The 18,162-nt window shown below is 33.1% G+C and overlaps 2 protein-coding genes across 4 annotated transcripts in view; one reads left to right on the top strand and one right to left on the bottom strand.

Moving 5' to 3' along the window:
- LOC118196459 (EF-hand calcium-binding domain-containing protein 4B-like) overlaps positions 1 to 3,551 on the top strand; it is a 129,446-nt gene extending 125,895 nt beyond the window's left edge. The window contains exons 19-20 of the mRNA XM_085823977.1: positions 348 to 424; positions 3,345 to 3,551. Coding sequence (XP_085680103.1) covers positions 348 to 424; positions 3,345 to 3,435 — 168 coding nt within the window. The 3' untranslated portion in view covers positions 3,436 to 3,551. The remainder of the gene's footprint in view (positions 1 to 347; positions 425 to 3,344) is intronic.
- An 11,155-nt stretch (positions 3,552 to 14,706) lies between these two features.
- The window catches only part of Kat60 (katanin p60), a 66,845-nt gene continuing 63,389 nt past the window's right edge, over positions 14,707 to 18,162 (bottom strand). For all 3 annotated transcript variants that reach the window (XM_085823976.1, XM_035367921.2, XM_085823975.1), the window contains one exon: positions 14,707 to 16,973. In XM_085823976.1, the coding sequence (XP_085680102.1) occupies positions 16,775 to 16,973 (199 nt within the window). In that variant the 3' untranslated portion in view covers positions 14,707 to 16,774. The remainder of the gene's footprint in view (positions 16,974 to 18,162) is intronic.

Genomic DNA, 18,162 nt, shown 5'->3' with positions numbered 1-18,162 from the left:
GTTTAATGGGAAAATTAGATTAAATAATTCATTTTACATAATTCATCTACAATTTTAGATCACAAATAATAAAAATGCCCGAACCTAAATAACGAAATCTATTTATTTAAGTGCATTCTAACAAATTAAGTACAAAAATGCAACAGACGTTCACAATAAAACACTTTCTACTCAAACTGTTATGATATTCCAAACATTTAAATATTTACATAAAAACTTTTTCCATCTATATACTATATGTGTATCTGTTACAATGCAGGTATTTTACACTTATAAGTTTAAAAATTCAGAGTTGATTTACTGTGTGAGATTTCTATTTAATGATATTTTACTGTGCTTTATTACAGGAATTTGGAACTCTGTTTTTTGAGACAAGTGCCAAAACTGGAAACAGCATAAACGATGCCATAGCTGCTTTAGCTAGGTGAGATATTTGAATCCTATTTCTGGGCATTATTTCTAGGCTTTTCAGGACTACTACTCCTTCTAATTGCTTTTGCAAACATACTGGAGTCCTGAGTAAGAACAGGGAGTTTACTTTAAACTATGTACGTCAAAGTGTAGAAGATATGACACAAATGGGAAGGGTTTAACTAACCTTTATTCTTCACAGTTTACAGCTATTCCCGCACTTCGGGATACAAAGATCAGTACTTATAAGAACTACAAACTAACTAAATAAATAAGAACTAAATTTAAATGCTTTACAAAGACTAGTAACGCTAAGACTGGACTTTGACTTTTAAAGTTTACGTATGTAGTAAGCAGAATGCGGGAAACTACAGTACGTCCGCAAGTATGAAAGAGAGTTAAGTTTTGAAATCAAAGGCAGACAAGAACTGACTGAAAAGCGCGCGCTAGGTAAGGTAGCGAGAAGTCTCTCTCTTGGCTAAAAGCCACAACTTAAATACTTAACAATTTGCAAGCTCAATTTGCATAAGCAAAAGTAACTGCGATTTTTCTGGCCGGAAGTGAAAAATAAGAGAGGACAGCAAAATTTTAAAACAAAATGAACGTTAGTAAAACTTAAAATCCTTACAGGCTTATTATTGAAATTGTACCACCCGTCTAGAATTGTTATTATAAAAAAGAAAACTATACATAAGGAATAGAATGAACCTAGCTAGTGTCATTTCATGGGTCCAGCTAGTAATTCATAGTACATGAAATGAATTACTGTTTTAATTTCTTGAATGAAGTAAAGGAAGTATTGTAATTGCGAAAATTTCGGGTATCATATTTCAACGGAAATATTCATTTTAACAGCTTTCGAATATATTTGAATTTTTTTAGCCCAAAGGGCGTTTTGGGCGTTAATTTCGTTTTGGCATTTTGCATCGTAAACTTTAAGTATCCGCTTCACTTATAAAGTATTTCTCCCGCCTTCCCAATGTGCCTTCGTGGTGTGGTGGTCTGCACGCTAGGCCGGTATTCCAGAGGTCCGTTGTTCAATTCCCGGCGAGGGCGGTTGCTAATCTTTCCTGCTTGGAAAAAATATCTTATGTCTCTACACTTTTTTCATATTGTTGCCACCGAATGTTATTGCCCTGTGTTGTATTTAAAGAAATTAAATGGTGAAGAATCTGCATAAATGCATGTATGTTTCTCGCATTGTGATAAAACAACGGTACCTAGTGCCATCAAATTTTGAATAACTTACGTTTCCACCCGAATATGGGCATTTGGATTTATTTAATTTATTTCAATTATCTATTTTATATTTTTTAAAACTTTAAAGAATTTTTGGTTAACAAACTCAACGATTTCAAAGCGAGCAATGGCAACACTGTACTAAAAAAACAAACATTTTTATCTCCAGCGCTCGAGACTGAGCATCAGAAATTCTAAAGATATGCTCATTTTTAAATTATTTTGCGATATTGCTCTTGAACTGAATTTTATGGTTGAAATGCTAAGAACATGATATTTAATCAATATTTTTTTTTAGGAAGAAAAATCTCCGCCTATGATTTTGTCTGCGAGACAACCTATGTTAATTTCAAAATATAAGAAAAAAAAGTTTTACTTTGATTTTAAAAAGTCGAAAAAGTTCATTTAAATTTTTTAGAGCAAAAATATTTCATTTGCATTTTCAAAGATGAAAATAGAAATCCATTGCAACTTCCTTTAATATATATATATATATATATAAAGATTTTTTTTAATTCGAAGATACATATCTTCTAAAAACCTAAAGCCTCATTTATATTTTTTCAGTGCTGAAAATATTTTCTCAAAGATGAAACCGTTTCATTTCAATTTTTTAAGATTAAAAAAAGTACATGCATTTTTAAATATTTAAGACGAATTTTTTTTTTTTTTTTTCAAGTAAAAATAGAAAGTACATTTGAATTGATTCATCCTATAAATTTTATTCTTTAACTATAATTCTATTTTACTAATGAATATGAAACACCCGTTTTACATAAATGAGATTACATGCCGTTTGTATATAAATAAAAAATACGATAAACTTCATATATACTAGAAATTAACTTTATAATGGATTTTTTTTTTTTTTTTTTTTTCTATTAAGTGGTTTAAAAGCGAAATCACTTGAAGATTATCCACATGAAACAAATCTTTATCTCGATAAATATATATCCAGCGCATGTTGATACGGACGTCAATATTTCTACATCATAGGGAATGTTGTAGAAATATGTGTCTGTAATGAAAACAATATACTCTTTTGGTACTGCCGATTGCAATAGAAAAAGGAAGGTGCACATCTAAGTATCAAAAGCAGTCCCATGAACAAAATTTCGACATTCTACTTCTAATTATTTTTAAGTTATGCGAGATATGTAGGTACGTATTACAGAAGTCATAAAAAAATTCATCTTCAGTCCATTTTACAATCCGTTTTGGGGGGAGAAAGTCCTTTATTCTGTTCGTACGTACAGAAGTCACGCAGAAAAATCATCCATATGAATTTGGGAACGGTCAAAATGCATACTTCTGTTGAAATATGATACCCAAAATTTCTGTGATTACAATACTTTCTTTATTTCGTGCAAGGAAGTAACAAACAAAATAGTAGTACAATTTTAAAACGTTTGAGTTAAACTTTTTTTTTTTTTTTTTTTTTTTTTTTTTTTTTTTTTTTTAATGAAGAGAATGGCAAATTGAGGGACCGCCCCAAACGACAACGGCAAAAATTCTACCTATGAAACTGCATAATAACCGAGCTAAATTTCCTAAATAAAAATACCACCAACTAATAATAATTTCAGCATAACAGCAAATGACGACTTACGTAACTGTTTGCTTGCATATCGATATAACCGATACTGTTTCATATCATGAGTAATATAATAAAGTACGTTGACATTTCTTTTTAGTGTTTTGAAGACCAGAGAAGACGAGGCTATGGAGCAAGTTCTGAAGTTGCAAGAAGAGGAAGGAAAAAGACAGAAAAAGAGATGTTGCTGACATTTCTCTCTTCAATCTTCTTAACCTACACAATCTTTTCATTGTATAAAGTGCTTTTAACTGTTTTTCATTCTTGAACTTCTTCAAAATAATTAAAAATTTTTATTTTGTTACAATGCTGTTTTTAAACTTTCTAGATTTCCTGAAACAATTTAAAACACAAATCAAATTTTCTATGCAAACTGAGGCTACTTACTTAAAATTTTATTCAATACATTAAAACTGAAAAATAATAATTTTTACTGTTTTAAATTTCGAACTTGCATATTGAGTGTAATACTAAAAGGAAATCAATATTTATTTAGAATTTGAAATTAGTAAAAATTGAATGCTTTAAAAAATGAGAATTCCTGCCATGGTTCTGAAAATTTTCCTGCATTTCTTACATCTGTACCACTAATGTAAAACATTTAAAGTTAACTTTAATGTAAAACATTTCAAATGTTTTATAACATTTATAGTATTCAGAATTATTTGCTAAGCATTTAAACCTTGTAAACAACATTACTTGAAACTATTTCACTCACTAAAATAATATAAACCTATTTCTCAACTTGCTAAAAACATATTGAAAAATCCTAAACAATAAGGCAAAAATGTAATACTAAAGAAAGCATTTAGCACAGAAATTAATATCGAAAAGCTGAACATTAATCAGCACATCATAAATACACTGAAGTGACAAAAGTCATGGGATAGCAATATGCAAATATACAGATGGCAGTAGTATCGCGTAGAAAATGTATAAATGCGAAGTGCTTTGGCAGGGCTTTGATTTGTGTTCAAGTTATTCATGTGAAGAGGCTTTGACGTGATTATGGCCGCACGACGAGAATTAACAGACTTTGAACGCGGAATGGTAGTTGGAGCTAGACGCATGGGTCATTCCATTTCGGATATCGTTAGGGAATTCAACATTCCGAGATCCACAGTGTCAGGAGTGTGCCGAGAGTATCTAATTTCAGGCATAACATCCCACCAAGGACAGCGCAGTGGCCGACCACCTGCACTTAACGACCGAGACCAGCGACGTCTGCGTAGAGTTGTCAATGTTCACAGACAAGCAACACTGCGTCAAATAACCGCAGAAATCAATGTGGGACGTACGAGGGACGTGTCCGATAGGACAGTGCGGCGAAATTTGTCTTTCTTGGGCTATGCCAGCAGAAGACCGATTCGAGTGCCTTTACTGACAGCACGCCATCGCCTGCAGCGACTCTCGTGGGCTCGTGAGCATATCGGTTGGGCCCTAAACGAATGGAAAACCGTGGCTTAGTCAAATGAGTTACGATTTCAGTTGGTAAGAGCTGATGGTAGGGTTTGAGTGTGGCGCAGACCCCACGAAGCCATGGACCCAAGTTGTCAACAAGGCACTGTTCAAGCTGGTGGTGGTTCCATAATGGTCTGGGCTGTTTTTACATGGCATGGACTCGGTCCTCTGGTGCAACTAAACTGATCATTGACTGAAAATGGATACCTTCAGCTACTTGGAGATCACTTACAGCCATTCATGGACTTCACGTACTCAAACAACGATGGGATTTTTATGGATGACAATGCGCCATGTCACCGGGCCACAATTGTTCGCGATTGGTTAGAAGAACATTCTGGACAATTCCAGCGAATGATCTGGCCACCTAGATCGCCCGACATGAATCCCATCGAACATTTATGGGACATCATCGAGAGGTCAGTTCGTGCCCAAAACCCTACACCGTCAACACTTTCACAATTATGGACGTCTGTAGAGGCAGCATGGCTCAATATTCCTGCAGGGGACTTCTAACGACTTGTTGAGTCCATGCCACGTCGAGTTGCTGCACTTCGCCAGGCAAAAGGAGGACCGACAAAATATTAGGAGGCATTCCATGACTTTTGTCACTTCAGTGTATAGCTTAAATGAAGTAAGAAAAGAAAGGAGTTATATGAGGAATTACGACTCAGGTACACACCAAAGAAAATAATTCTGTACTTAACGCAACAGTCTTGGCGCAATTTGGTGATTAACGCTACATTTTTTTTTTTTTTTTTTTTGAAAAATTCTCAAACTTTTATTCTTTGTCGTAAGTCAGTAAACATCATCAGCTTATCAAAAGAATCAGTTTAATGAATTCAAAATACAAATTTTAATTATCAAATAAAAATTAAATGATACATTAAAAATGGAATGTATTTTCTTGAAATCCTTCAATTTTTGACAACTGTTCTTCTCTCGTGTACGCAACGATCTTTTTTTACTTTAAAAAACATCAGAGAATTTCAGAAACTCGACTATGGGCACAACCTCAGAATTGCGTATGGTTATATCTACAAACCGCTTTTAGCGATTTTGATGCAAAATACTGCATTAGTGCAGAAATTATTTTACTGCAGTTTCTTCGTCTGCTGGCAAATTTCACAAGCGTTTGATTTAAAATTGAGTTCAAAGGAAAAAAAAAATTAAGATTTGTTTATAAAAACCATTGGAACTTGGGTTACATTAAAAAAGAGCGCGTAAAAAAATGGCGACATTGCTTGACTGACGGATTATCAAAAGCACCTGTTGCCAGTATTTGCCCTGTCGGGCGAAGTTACGTTTTCATTTACTGTGCTAGAACTTCGACTGTTTACAATGTGACTACTGTAGTACTCGAACTAATATATTCCCCATTCACAAAACATTTAGCGAGAAAAAACATTACTCAAGTAGACAGCCACTTATTTATTTTCCCTTAATTACCGCATATTTTATAGATATCTGCCTCACAATACGTTTTTCACGTATAATATTCAAAGAAGATAGTTATAAAAACCACTAGAACAAGAAAGATGATGCCAATACAAAAGAAAGAAATAAAAACATAACAATTATTGCTAGTTGAACTTTTTTTGCGATGATTAAAATCGTTTAATTCCTGACATTCTCACATCTAACCTAATACTATGTTAACTCATAGCATAAGAAATTCAATAAAGTAATTAAATAGGAAATTCCTCATATACACAGTCTCTTAGAGGGTTTGCTGATTCTCCCTGATATAGTAACCAAGAATTTCTCAGAAAACTATCGTCAGCCAGACCAGAAGAGGACTTCTGATGCTCTCTAGAAACCCCTATAATAGTTTGATAAGTCGGAGGATCTCTTTCAGAAGAGACTTCCAAAGAATAAAGATTTTGGAAAGGTTCTAATTAACTCCTCTCTTTAAGTTTTAATTCGTCGACCTATTCCGCCTGCTCGAGGAAGTGATTCCAAAATTCATCCAAGAAGCCAGATTATTCTTTTCTTGTCGTCGCTGACAATAAGAATAATATCTCCTTCTTTTAGTTCAGATAACTGACTTAACCTTTTCTTCGAAATTTGTAGAACTCCTAATTATTCCTGACGAAAGCTTCTCTTAAAGGTTTCTCGAACATTTTGAAAATAGCAAAGTCTGCGTGTTAAAGTAACAGAATTTACCTACCATTTGGTATTAAATATTTCCGAATTTCCTTCAGAAAATGGAGGAGTTATTGCGGTAAGAACTGAATCTGCAGACACAGCAGTAAAGGTTTCTATCATTTAGTAAAGATTCACAGTTGCGCACAACGGTGTATATCTCTTCAGAACTCAAGCTGGCACGCGTAGTGGCTTTCTTCAGAATTCTTTTCATCATTTCAATAAGATGTAACCACCAGCCTCACACTATGAGGAACCAGGAGGGATTAATTTCTAGATAATGCGTTCATCAACTCCTCTTCTGGTGGCATCCTTAAAGTCTTGTTCCCACAAATAAGTACCATTATTAGTATAAACTATGGAAGTATTAGCACACCTAGAGTCAAAACAATGAAAAGGTAGTAAAAAAGATTCTGTTGACATGAAAGTCACACATATAAAGAAACAAATCCACTCTTTCTTATTGTCTCTTTGAGTACCGAAGTCTATCCCTATGATTTGAAACATGGCATCATCTTGAACTTAATCCCCTAGTAAGGGGGGAGCTAGCGGTTTTGCGCTTTTACTAGAGTACCGTCTGCAAGCTACGCATGTACGCAAAACAGATGATACAATTTTCCATCCTTCCAATAACCAAAATATTTCTCTGAGAGAATTTAAGACGTGAGAAATTCCGACATGACCCTTCTTTTGGTGTTCTTCCATCAATAAACTTCTGACTATTGGATGATTTTAGGGAAAAATGGCTCTGAACTCTGAAGTATCCCATAGTTTTTGTACGCAGAATTCCCTTCGAGAGAAATGCTGGAGGTAAGCGTTTAATATTTTGTAATTTATTCTACTAAAAGTTTCCAGTTGTATTAAATGGACAATAGCCATTTCGCCTTCATTAAACTCATATATAGTAAGCTTTCTTCCCAGCTTCATTTCATGGCAACAGTTGTAGACACACCGTTTTAATCCAAGTCATCAGTTTTACTGTTATCAGGAAACTTGAGAAACGAGTGCTTATCATGTTACTAGCACCAAGAGCCATTAGAGATAAACAACTTTTTTCCCTTTTTCTCTAGCTATTTCTTTCTCATACACAGTAAATTCAACTTCTGGCCATTCTTTCGACGATAAGTAAAAAGAACTGGGCTCCTCCCGGAATTAGAGTTCATCAAATAGCGAGCTGAATAGCCTGTAGACGAGGTTAATTGCGCCTTCCGCGTGGTGAAACTCTACTACTAGCGTGCTAGAATAGTACTTGTATATCATGTTGGGTGTTTACGTACCTCGTATTAGAATGGCGCCGACATGGATGACGCAGTTTCGACTTTTAACATACTTAATAAATTCAGTCACTCTCGGTCTATTTCAACCAAACTGAATACATTTAATAATATAACATTCACACGTAAACATTTAGTAATAATTCAGGAGTACAGATAAGCATAAAATAAGAATTACAACAGTTACAGGCCAGCTACGCTTTTAGCGACCGAATCCTACGAACGACAAATCTCAAAAGCGTGTTGCCGACGCAGGGCAACGAAAAGGTAGAAATTAATTCGACAGGCGTGGAAGTGAACATTGGGTCTCGATTCGCATAAATACTACTGCAGCATAAGCTAATCTGCTTGCATCGCAGAAAAATATGCAAAAAAAATCTTTTATTTCCGTTCTCTCAATTTAAACTTTTAAGAATATTTACTTTTTCAACAGTGCTCGTCACGGGTGATCGTTTGGTTTAGTTTACTATGGCAAAGCACTTAGGGCTATCTTCCTAAGGGAAGGGATGCTCTCATGGAAGAACTTTCTAAGGGAAACTGGCTTGTTACACATTGAGAAAACCACGAAAACGCCCATTCAACCAGCCTGTTTGCCTGGTTTCGAACCAGAGTCGGAACTACCAGTATTAGCACTTTTGCCACTCGGTCTATGGTGGGCGCTTTGTCATAGGTGAAGTTTCTGTATTTGGGTGAGTATACTCCCACCCTCAGAGCTCGAACTTTCGCTCTGCCATCACATTTGTAGCAGTTTTTATAATTTTTTCCAACTTCACTTCGTTCTAGACACTGGTCAGGCAACTGCCGACATAATATTGTCGAGAAGCTGTTTTATCAAAATGTTCGTACCTTAAGTCAATCTTTTTTATAAGAGTTTGCAAATGACACTGAATGGTAACACAAAGTAGGAATGGACTAGAAGACACTCCGAAGGCTACGCGACAGTATCTATAAATTTTCAGTATCCCACTCTAGGAATACCATAAAAGTCTCTGGAAATTTCTATCACTTGCAGGCATGCTGATTTGGAGGAATGCTTTATGAATGTCGGCTACGACTCCTATTTTGTACAGAGATTATCCAAGCTCAATTAAATTTAATCTTTTTTCAAGGTATTCGTTCAGATTAGTGAATTTGGTTTAAAGAATCCTCAAAGACACGTCTAATTGTGGTGGTACTGTGCCGTTTGACGACAGATCTATGGGGCAAATAGTGACATAGTGCATTAATTGAAAAGTGCATAATTTTTTCAAATACGCCAATTCTGTTCTCTCAGCCATTCAAAAAACACTTCATACACTTCTTAAAGGTTTTCTCATTTTATTTTTTTACTGTCTTAATAAACCTTTTTAAAACCATATTGTAATGTCAGGCAGTGGCGGATTCATATTCAAGGCTAATGTACCTCGAAACGACTATTATTCAACTCGAACAGTATCCAAAAAATCTTGCTTTGCAGCTTTATGCAATTTATGCTTAGTCTTCTTTTCTGATGGATTAATGACACCCAAAGAATCAAGATTCCATAAGTCTGAGATGCGTCCATCTTTTGTTAACATGGAAGGCACAGCTCTGCTATTTTATGCCGAACTTATTTGTGTGCTCAATAATTAATCGCTTAACCAAACTTGGTTTCAATAGCTGCGACACCGGAGGAAAGTAATTTATACCTTCCTATCATAAGTTTTCCAGTTATATCAGCACCTAACAGAATTTCAAGTTTGTGGTTCTGTCAAGAAGCTTGTGGTCCTGTTAACGAGATATTGAAAACTTTAAGTTCGAGTCTTGACCTATAGGTGGCATGGTTTCATAAATAACAAGCTAAGAACGCATAAGGAATAGCTATAAGTTCTGCATAAATTAGTCGAATAGATAGTATAAAATATCGTGCATACAGGGATCCATACTGGCACCTCGAACATTAAATGACGCAGCTTCTCCTTTTTGAGCGATTTATATCTCATTTGTTCAGCTCTATTTTTTTTAGTATGTATTATCTCTAAGAACCGAATCAATTATTGCACGAACTTTTTGCGTAACTTCGGAATTCTTTACAGTAACAACCAGGGTTTGCAACAAAATGGTAGAGAAGTTAGTCAGTGCTTCAAACTAAACTACAGATTTTCTGTTTAATCTCTTTTTTCCCCTCCAACTGAAATTTCGCTTCCTAGAAATCTTCTGCACAGAAGTGTGTTGTCACAAAGAAGACAAAATTCTTTGCTTTCGCATTTCTTAACAAAATAAGGTATTTTCCCCCTCCTTCCAGCATGCTTTCGTGGTATAAAGGTAGCACACTCGGCGAGTATTTGAAAGATCCAGGTTCGAATCCCGGAGAGTGCATTGCACATTCTACTCGTTTCCAGCATAAAAAAAAAAAAAAAAAAAAAAAAAAAAAAAAAGTAATAACCCTACAGTGGCACAAGAACTATATGGCGGTAGATAAAAATTCTGAAACTGTGCTTTATTGCATTTATTATGATATTTATCAATGCAAGATAAATAAAATGTTTGGAAAAATGGTCAAAATTTTGCAAATCTTCAAATAAAAATTTTGTATACAAACCACTTTTGAAATCACCAATATGTTAATGAGTTGCCAAACTTAGTGGCGCATATAAAATAAGTCATATCCCCAAAAGAGAAAAGTTGTTTTTGATGTAATATTTTATGAACTCTTCATTCGCAAAAAAGAAATTATTTCAAAATGTTTATGTTTCAATCCAGGCAGGGCCTCGTGCCTAAATTCGAGTATCCACCATTTATATTAGGAAGTAGCAAAGAATTCAAATGTTAACCATGTTAACCTGCCCACCAGCGGCCAAGCGGTAAAATGGCTGAACACTGGTATATCCGATCTAGGCTCGATTTCAGGCGAACGGGCTAGGTGCTGCGTTCTTGTGTTTTTTCCCATGTGTAACGTGCATATGAGCCAATTTCCTTAAATTTCCTCCACAAAGGCATCCCTTCCCTAAGGCAGATGCCCCTCGAGTGCTTTGCCATAATATATCAAACCAAACCATTAAATGTTATTAACCCATCAAATAAATATTTGGTTGATCTTTACAATATGGTAACTGGTAGTTTGGCGACATTTTGGAGGCGATAAAGGTTACTACCTGGGACTTTGGTAATAATGTGAGCAGTACTCAGTTCCGATTACGCATTATTTTGTGTGAGGGAAATGAGAGATCATGTGATATGTCATGTGATATTAATGGACGAATTACGGTTCTTTAATCGGAAAAGGGGGGAAATTGGGAAAAAATCTGGAAATTTTGTATTTAGTTTATTCTGTGTTGTGTGAAACAGTGTTCGTGAATTTTTGGGATCCCATGGAAGAAAGAAAGTTTATCGGACACGTAATCAAGATTCTGAAGAAGATTAGGTAAGTAGTATTTTTAATTATTTGAGGATATTATTTTTATGCATTGTTCTAAATGTAAGGTGGAAGTAAAGGAATTTGGTATTATTGGGAAAATTGTTATTAGCAATGATTTAGTTTAAAGTAATTAGCATTGTAAGGTAATTTTTATTAATTTAATGTATGTGCTCATTTATATTTTAAGTAGTGTTTTTGAGTTTAATTATATTTTAATTAAATGATAGTTATTTTGTGAATTTTATGTTTGTAGGAATTTGGTATACGTTTAAGTTGAAGTAAACGTGCATGGAAATAATTTAAATATTTGATAGTAAGTATTTGTAATGCTTGCGGTATGAATTCGTTGGTGACGTCTATAATGTAATAGATGATTTAGAGGTAAAAGTTTTTGTATATTTTATTTATTTTATATGTGGAAATGTTCATATTTGGAAAGGGTAAATACTTTTTCGCGATCAGGTAATTTCATATATGTTCTTTTTACCGGGTTTAAAGATTGAGAAAATTGTCATGTATTTTCGAGAAATTTTTCTAATTTATGAGAAAAAAGCAGTGTACATGGATATAGTGAAGAGTGTGCGCAATGCCATTTTTGTGCAATTCTGGGATGTTTTTTTTAAGTAAAAATAAGTCGGCGTGTACATGGTTTATGTGTATGTGTTATTTTGAAAAACGCGTAAGGAGTATGGTATTGTGCACTTTTTCCCAATTTTGCAGTGAATATTTGTCATGATTAAGCAGTTTTGTTAGATAAAATTTCTAGCATAAGTGTAATTCGGCTAGTAGATTGTTGGAAGAAGTGTTCAGTAGATAAAAAGAAAAGAAACATGTCTTTACTTTGTGAAGACAAAATGGCGGCGGGGAAAAAAAAATAGAGGGTTGCTGTAGGAGAGTTGGTCGCCAAATTTTCGCCAAAAAAACGCCAAGTTACCATAATGTAAAGATCAACCAAATATTTATTAATGCGTCAGCAAAAAATGCTGGAAAATATTAATTCATGTTCAAAATGGCAATTATAAAAAAAGAGACAGAAATGTCAGATTAAGATTGTTAAGATCAAGATCGTGTCAGATAAGATTGTTTAATAAAATTCAGACCCTTTCACCGGTTTTGAGCAAAATTAAAGATTTTTAACCACTTGCGCTAAAAAGACGTGCCACGCACGTCGAGATGCTTTTGTCTCAAACCGCGAGCAACATGAACACCAGGTTGATAGGCATTTATCGCAAAAATGAAAATAACGTGGTGCACATGTCATCTAATAATGAGATTGTTTATTTCTTGAGTTACAGCTCTGGATTGCACGAGCAGACACAGAGCGGAGTAAATGAGACACTTTACCGCTTGTTATATTGTAGCACACGGCACCGCAACCATGAAGTTTAGTCGTAGCGAAGTTTAGTTAAGGACCAAACATAGTTTCTATAAACCTGAAGGATTTTTAAATTCTTTTAAGGATTGTATGAACCTTGATTTTACCAAGTACAAGCTCAACTTTTTCATAATCAACTATACAGAAAGCTCATGTAACCGGAATATCTTCGAATTAAAAAAAAAATCTTTTCCAACATAAAATTACGCAAACAAGAAATTTCTAGCTCCCTTATGGAGCTCAAATTGGTCTATGATTCGAAGAAAACAAAAACCGTTGACAAACAGTGCAACATAGCACCAATAATGAATAAAAGTAGCACAACTGCGTTACGTAAATCCGATTAATTCTCGATAAGTCGGCTTAATTTTTGTAAAAAACTACATAAGTTAACCACCATTTATCTGATTTTAATCGTGTTTTGAAAAAAAAGATTAAAATTTGGGACTTTTCTTCAGCTGAACAATATTCCAAATTTATGGGATCCTAGCATTAAGAAAAGCGCGACTTATGTGAAAAGTACAGGCTATGCAACATGGAAAAATTATGATAAGCGATTTAAACTTTTTATATTTTATGTTCATCACTTGGATATGGTGATTAAGTAAATAAAGAGCAACCTGTTCCTTCAAACTTCTACTATAATGACTGCCACAGGTTCGGCATTTTTTTTATCTAATATAATGTTTTATTTCGGTGTTTATGACTGGAATGCCTTTTCTTTTTCCGAAATCTCGCATAATTTAAATGTTTGATATTCAAGTTGATAAAAATGCTTTTTTAATTTTAGAATGGAAATTTCTTCATGCATTCATTTGGCTTTCGTACCATGAATTGCATTTTTTATACACTGTTATCGGAATTTTCGCATACCCAGAATTGGACATTTACGAGCTTTTACTGTATTACCAACAAAGTAAAATTAACAGCAATATCAATTTTTAAGAAATACTGTATTACATTCTAAATTAAGAACATCAATAAAAATTAATATATTTATACAATCCTATCAAATTTATAGAAAAAATATCAATTCTACTGCTTTGTTTTTCTATTTCAAGTAATTTCTAACATAAGTTTATAAAATAAAAACATATCCAGAGATCTTACTTAGATTTAATAAACAAAATCTAATTTCAACAAAATTTGTTCCCCTCTCCCTCCCCAAAAAATATTTACAATATTTGAAAATTTTTTATGATGATTTTAGAATCACGTTTGGAAAATGCTTGCATTTTATAAAATTCTTCCAAAGCCTAATAAAATTCAGGCCCTATGCAGTTTTTTCTGCAACTCAAAATTAGTGAAGATATTTAAGAAAGCTTTTTCTTACATGGCTGATTCTCAGACATTATTATAATAACCCATAATTTTATTTAGCATTTTTCTTTAACATTTAGAAATCAAGTTATTTTTGGAATTTCTTTCAGCCATTTCTATAAATTTTTTTGCAGAATAAATAATCTAGATAATTTTAGAATATGATAGTCCAAGATAAATAACTCTATTAAAAGTATATTTTTAACATAGTTAAAAAGATGTTTCTATATAAACTTGGATAAACCTACATACATCTTTAACATGTAGTAAACATTTGCAAATTTCACGATGGAACAAACAGAAAATTATACAGTACAAATACAACAAAATATTATATTGGAAGAACATTTCTTGTTCCTTACATTTAGACTATTGATTGATTTTGTCACCAAGAAACTAAAATAAAAAAGTTAACACTGTCTGAAATATTAATTCCATACCTATATATAAGTATGTTGATAAGATGATGTACTGGAAATAGGGCAAAAAAAAATACAAGGACTACAATAAATGAAAGTAGCAATTTTTTTATTCAAAAGTTTGTATCACAGTTTAAGTATATTAGCACAACCACCAGGTGCACAAGAAAATAGCATCTAAGCAATACCCAAAAAGTCAGTGGTTTTAAAAGGTAAAAAAATAATCTTTTCAGTTAGATATTTATAATATTAAACATTCTGATAGGCAGGTATCAAATTATGCAGTGTGAAATGTCCATTTCCAGCTGTTTTCTATTTGAACTTGTTTTAAAAATGAGAAAAATGTGTAACTTTGAAACACCAACTCAAAACTGGCAATGTGTGTAATTAGTAATCAGGAATTACTTTTTTTGCATTTTCATTTTGCCAAGTTTATTCTGTTTTTCTAATGAAAGATGAATCAAGTTATATTTACATATTTTATTTATGATAAAAGATACATATTACTGGGAAAATAACCTGCAATATGAAGGTAACATTTCAGAACAACATACTGGAGAGAGATGGTTTTCTAAACTAATTTTGAATGCTGTCAGAAGAATAAAAAATCATTTTCAAGTGCCGATTATTTGAGAATACAGATGAAAGAAAATTCTTAGAAAGTTATTTAATTGAACAAAAAACATATGAATCAGCACCAGATCCATTTTCAGCCATATAAATAAAGCGACTTTTTCACAGTGCCAAACAAAACAAAAATTATTTTATTTTAATCTTCTGATCAAATGAATGCTGATCAGTCAATAAAATGCAAAAACCACACTATAAAGAATATTAAGTGTTTAGCAATTGCATTTAAATAAAATACAGGGTGGCCAGAAAGACCCTTTACACATGCAATTATTTCCTTGCAACTTTAATAACACTTACAATTACATGTTCATAATGTCTGTATATGCACCACCATTATCCCTGCACAGCTTGATATGCCTAAATGACCTCCTACTCATCCACTTTAGCAGCTATGGTGTCACAAACTGGAAGGCTTTAGGCACATTTCCCCACACAGCATCACTGTCCACGTACTGCTTCTTCCTGACATGTGATTTGATGTTCCCCCCCACTTTTAATGTTTTTTAGATTACTTTTCTTGTAACAAATCCTGAAACCTTGAATCTGGAATGTCAACTGGCAATACCTTAAGTAGTATCTAATCTCTAAATTAAAACTTGTAAATGCCTATTGGTTCATTACTCAAATTAAATATCATAAATATTATTTTCTGTTCTTGTGGACATTTCACACTGCTCAACCAAATAATAATGGGTTTATAGATTTCATTGTGTCTAGGCACATGAATGCTTTGATGAAGTTATTATCAAACAACAATTATTATTTGTTGGTAATTTTTAGAAATATTTCAAGGTACTCCAAATCTGATTATTTTAACATCAATGATTTCATATTTAATCTTCTAAAGATATTATATATATTTCGGAAAAAACTTCTAACAATTTAACAGTCTATTTAAACACGTAAAGATTATTTAACACATTTAATTCCTAACAGTTTTTTAATTATTTAGTCAAACCTATCTCCCTTAAAGCATGTTAGATATTCATATTTATGCAATAAATGTGAATGAAGAATCTAAATATCGAGACAATTACAATAAATTAATTTTTTTAAGATGTGCTCTTTCTTAACAATTAAGACATTTAAGTTTAACAAATATGTTTTGATTGGATATTCAATAACATCTGAAAAGCACATTTTATTATTAAAAAACTTTAAAAAAAGTTTCCTCACATTAAGAAAAGTTTCCTTTTCTTCTTTCTTTTCAATTGTGCAAGCATAATTTTGATGCAGTCTAATAAAATTTTAATTATCTCCACTACTTATTGTGCACTAGATGAACTGCAAGGAATGCAGGTGATGAAATCACAGTCGCATCCTCATCCATAAAAACACATCTAGATTAATTTTTTATTACTTCTTTCAAAATATAAATATGTTACAATTATATTACATTTTAAAGAGTTCTGTTATTTGTATAAAAAACCAAACATTTTTTATGAACATATATTTCCAAAACAAAATATCTGTAATGCAGGCAAATTTGCTATGCCAAGTAAGCATAGAAATTTCATATGTGAATATTCATGTGGATCCGAATTCAGCCATCCATTTTTCATATTTTTCAAGATCCTCTTTGCTAACTGATTTATTAATTTTTTTAATCGCTTCCCGAAAATCATCTGGACTTACAGGTAGTTCTAACTCTTCCTTTGGTAAGTTTCGAATTTCTTCAGGAGTCAACCCAGCAATTTTTCTTCGCATCGCCATCATCGAAGCATCCCTAGAAATATATATTAAGAATTATGGCACAAAGAATAACGTTAGGTTCCTAACATATATATACAATAAAAATGCAACAACCAGACGCTGATGTTTCAAAGTAAAAAGCGAAATTTGAAAACAGAAAACAATATATTAAAAAAAAAACAACAAAATAAATAAATGAATTTAAAAAAATAAAAGCATTACATACTGGGCTATCCAAAAACTTTGTTGAAATCTGTATAGAGATAGTTCCAAAGTTGGAAAACTGTAATGCGAATGTTTTTCTTAGTTGAGAATAGTTCATTTTTTCTGCTAAATTGATAGCTTATTTTACTCTTTTCTTTTTCAGAAAATTATTGATAAAAGGGTGTACATTCAATCATTAAGTCCTTCATGCCATTGGTGCAATGGGTGAAGACTGTCTTAGTTACAGCACAGCTGCCAAGTGAGTGAGTATGTTCAAATGTGGGGAAACTTTGATCCAATATGTACCTTAGTCAGGCCGACCAATTATCTCCACCACGTACAAAATCATGGCTGCTGTTGAGCACATCCTTGCTAAAAATCTATCTTTCTTTCTTCTTTTTTTCCCCCCAATTTGTAGCAGCCACACTAAATATCACACAATAATAGAGCACATTAGACCACAACAGCCAATAACATTTTAAGAACTTTTAGTATGAGAAATATTCTGTATCAGCTGTATTCTGAAAACTTAAGCATCAGTTTAACATAATGAAGAGGAATGTTGTGAGCTCTTGGCCCTCTGTAAAGTAGTGCACATGAATTTTACCAGTTTGGTAGCAATGGCTCATTGCCCAAGGTCAAGGCAAGACTTAGAAAAAACCTGGCATGAAAACACTCAATCAAACCAAACAGCAGAAGTCTACCAGCAATCAGTTTCCTGGACAAGGAGGGGATGAACATAAATTTATCATGTCACACGAAAGACGACTAGTTATCATTTTTAGTCATCTAAAGGACAGACTAGAAATATTGGCTATACCAATCCTTAAAGGACAAACGAAGCAGCAAACTCACATGGCAGATTCACGAATTTTCATTTTACTAAAATATATAAATTTTTTGCTGTTTCGAAAGATCACAAAATTTTCTTTGTTGCATTATTCCCATCTAGCTTACTCTAGCTTTTAACGAGTTCATGGTTTGGTCTGAGATTACTCTTCACTTATTCATTTAGTGTA

The sequence above is a fragment of the Stegodyphus dumicola genome, chromosome 9 (assembly GCF_044657685.1).
Source record: "Stegodyphus dumicola isolate Sdum_Otavi_A_Nest chromosome 9, ASM4465768v1".
Classification (NCBI taxonomy): Eukaryota; Metazoa; Arthropoda; class Arachnida; order Araneae; family Eresidae; genus Stegodyphus; species Stegodyphus dumicola.
Note: the sequence above shows the minus strand (reverse complement) of the source record. Positions and strands in the feature narration are given on the sequence as shown.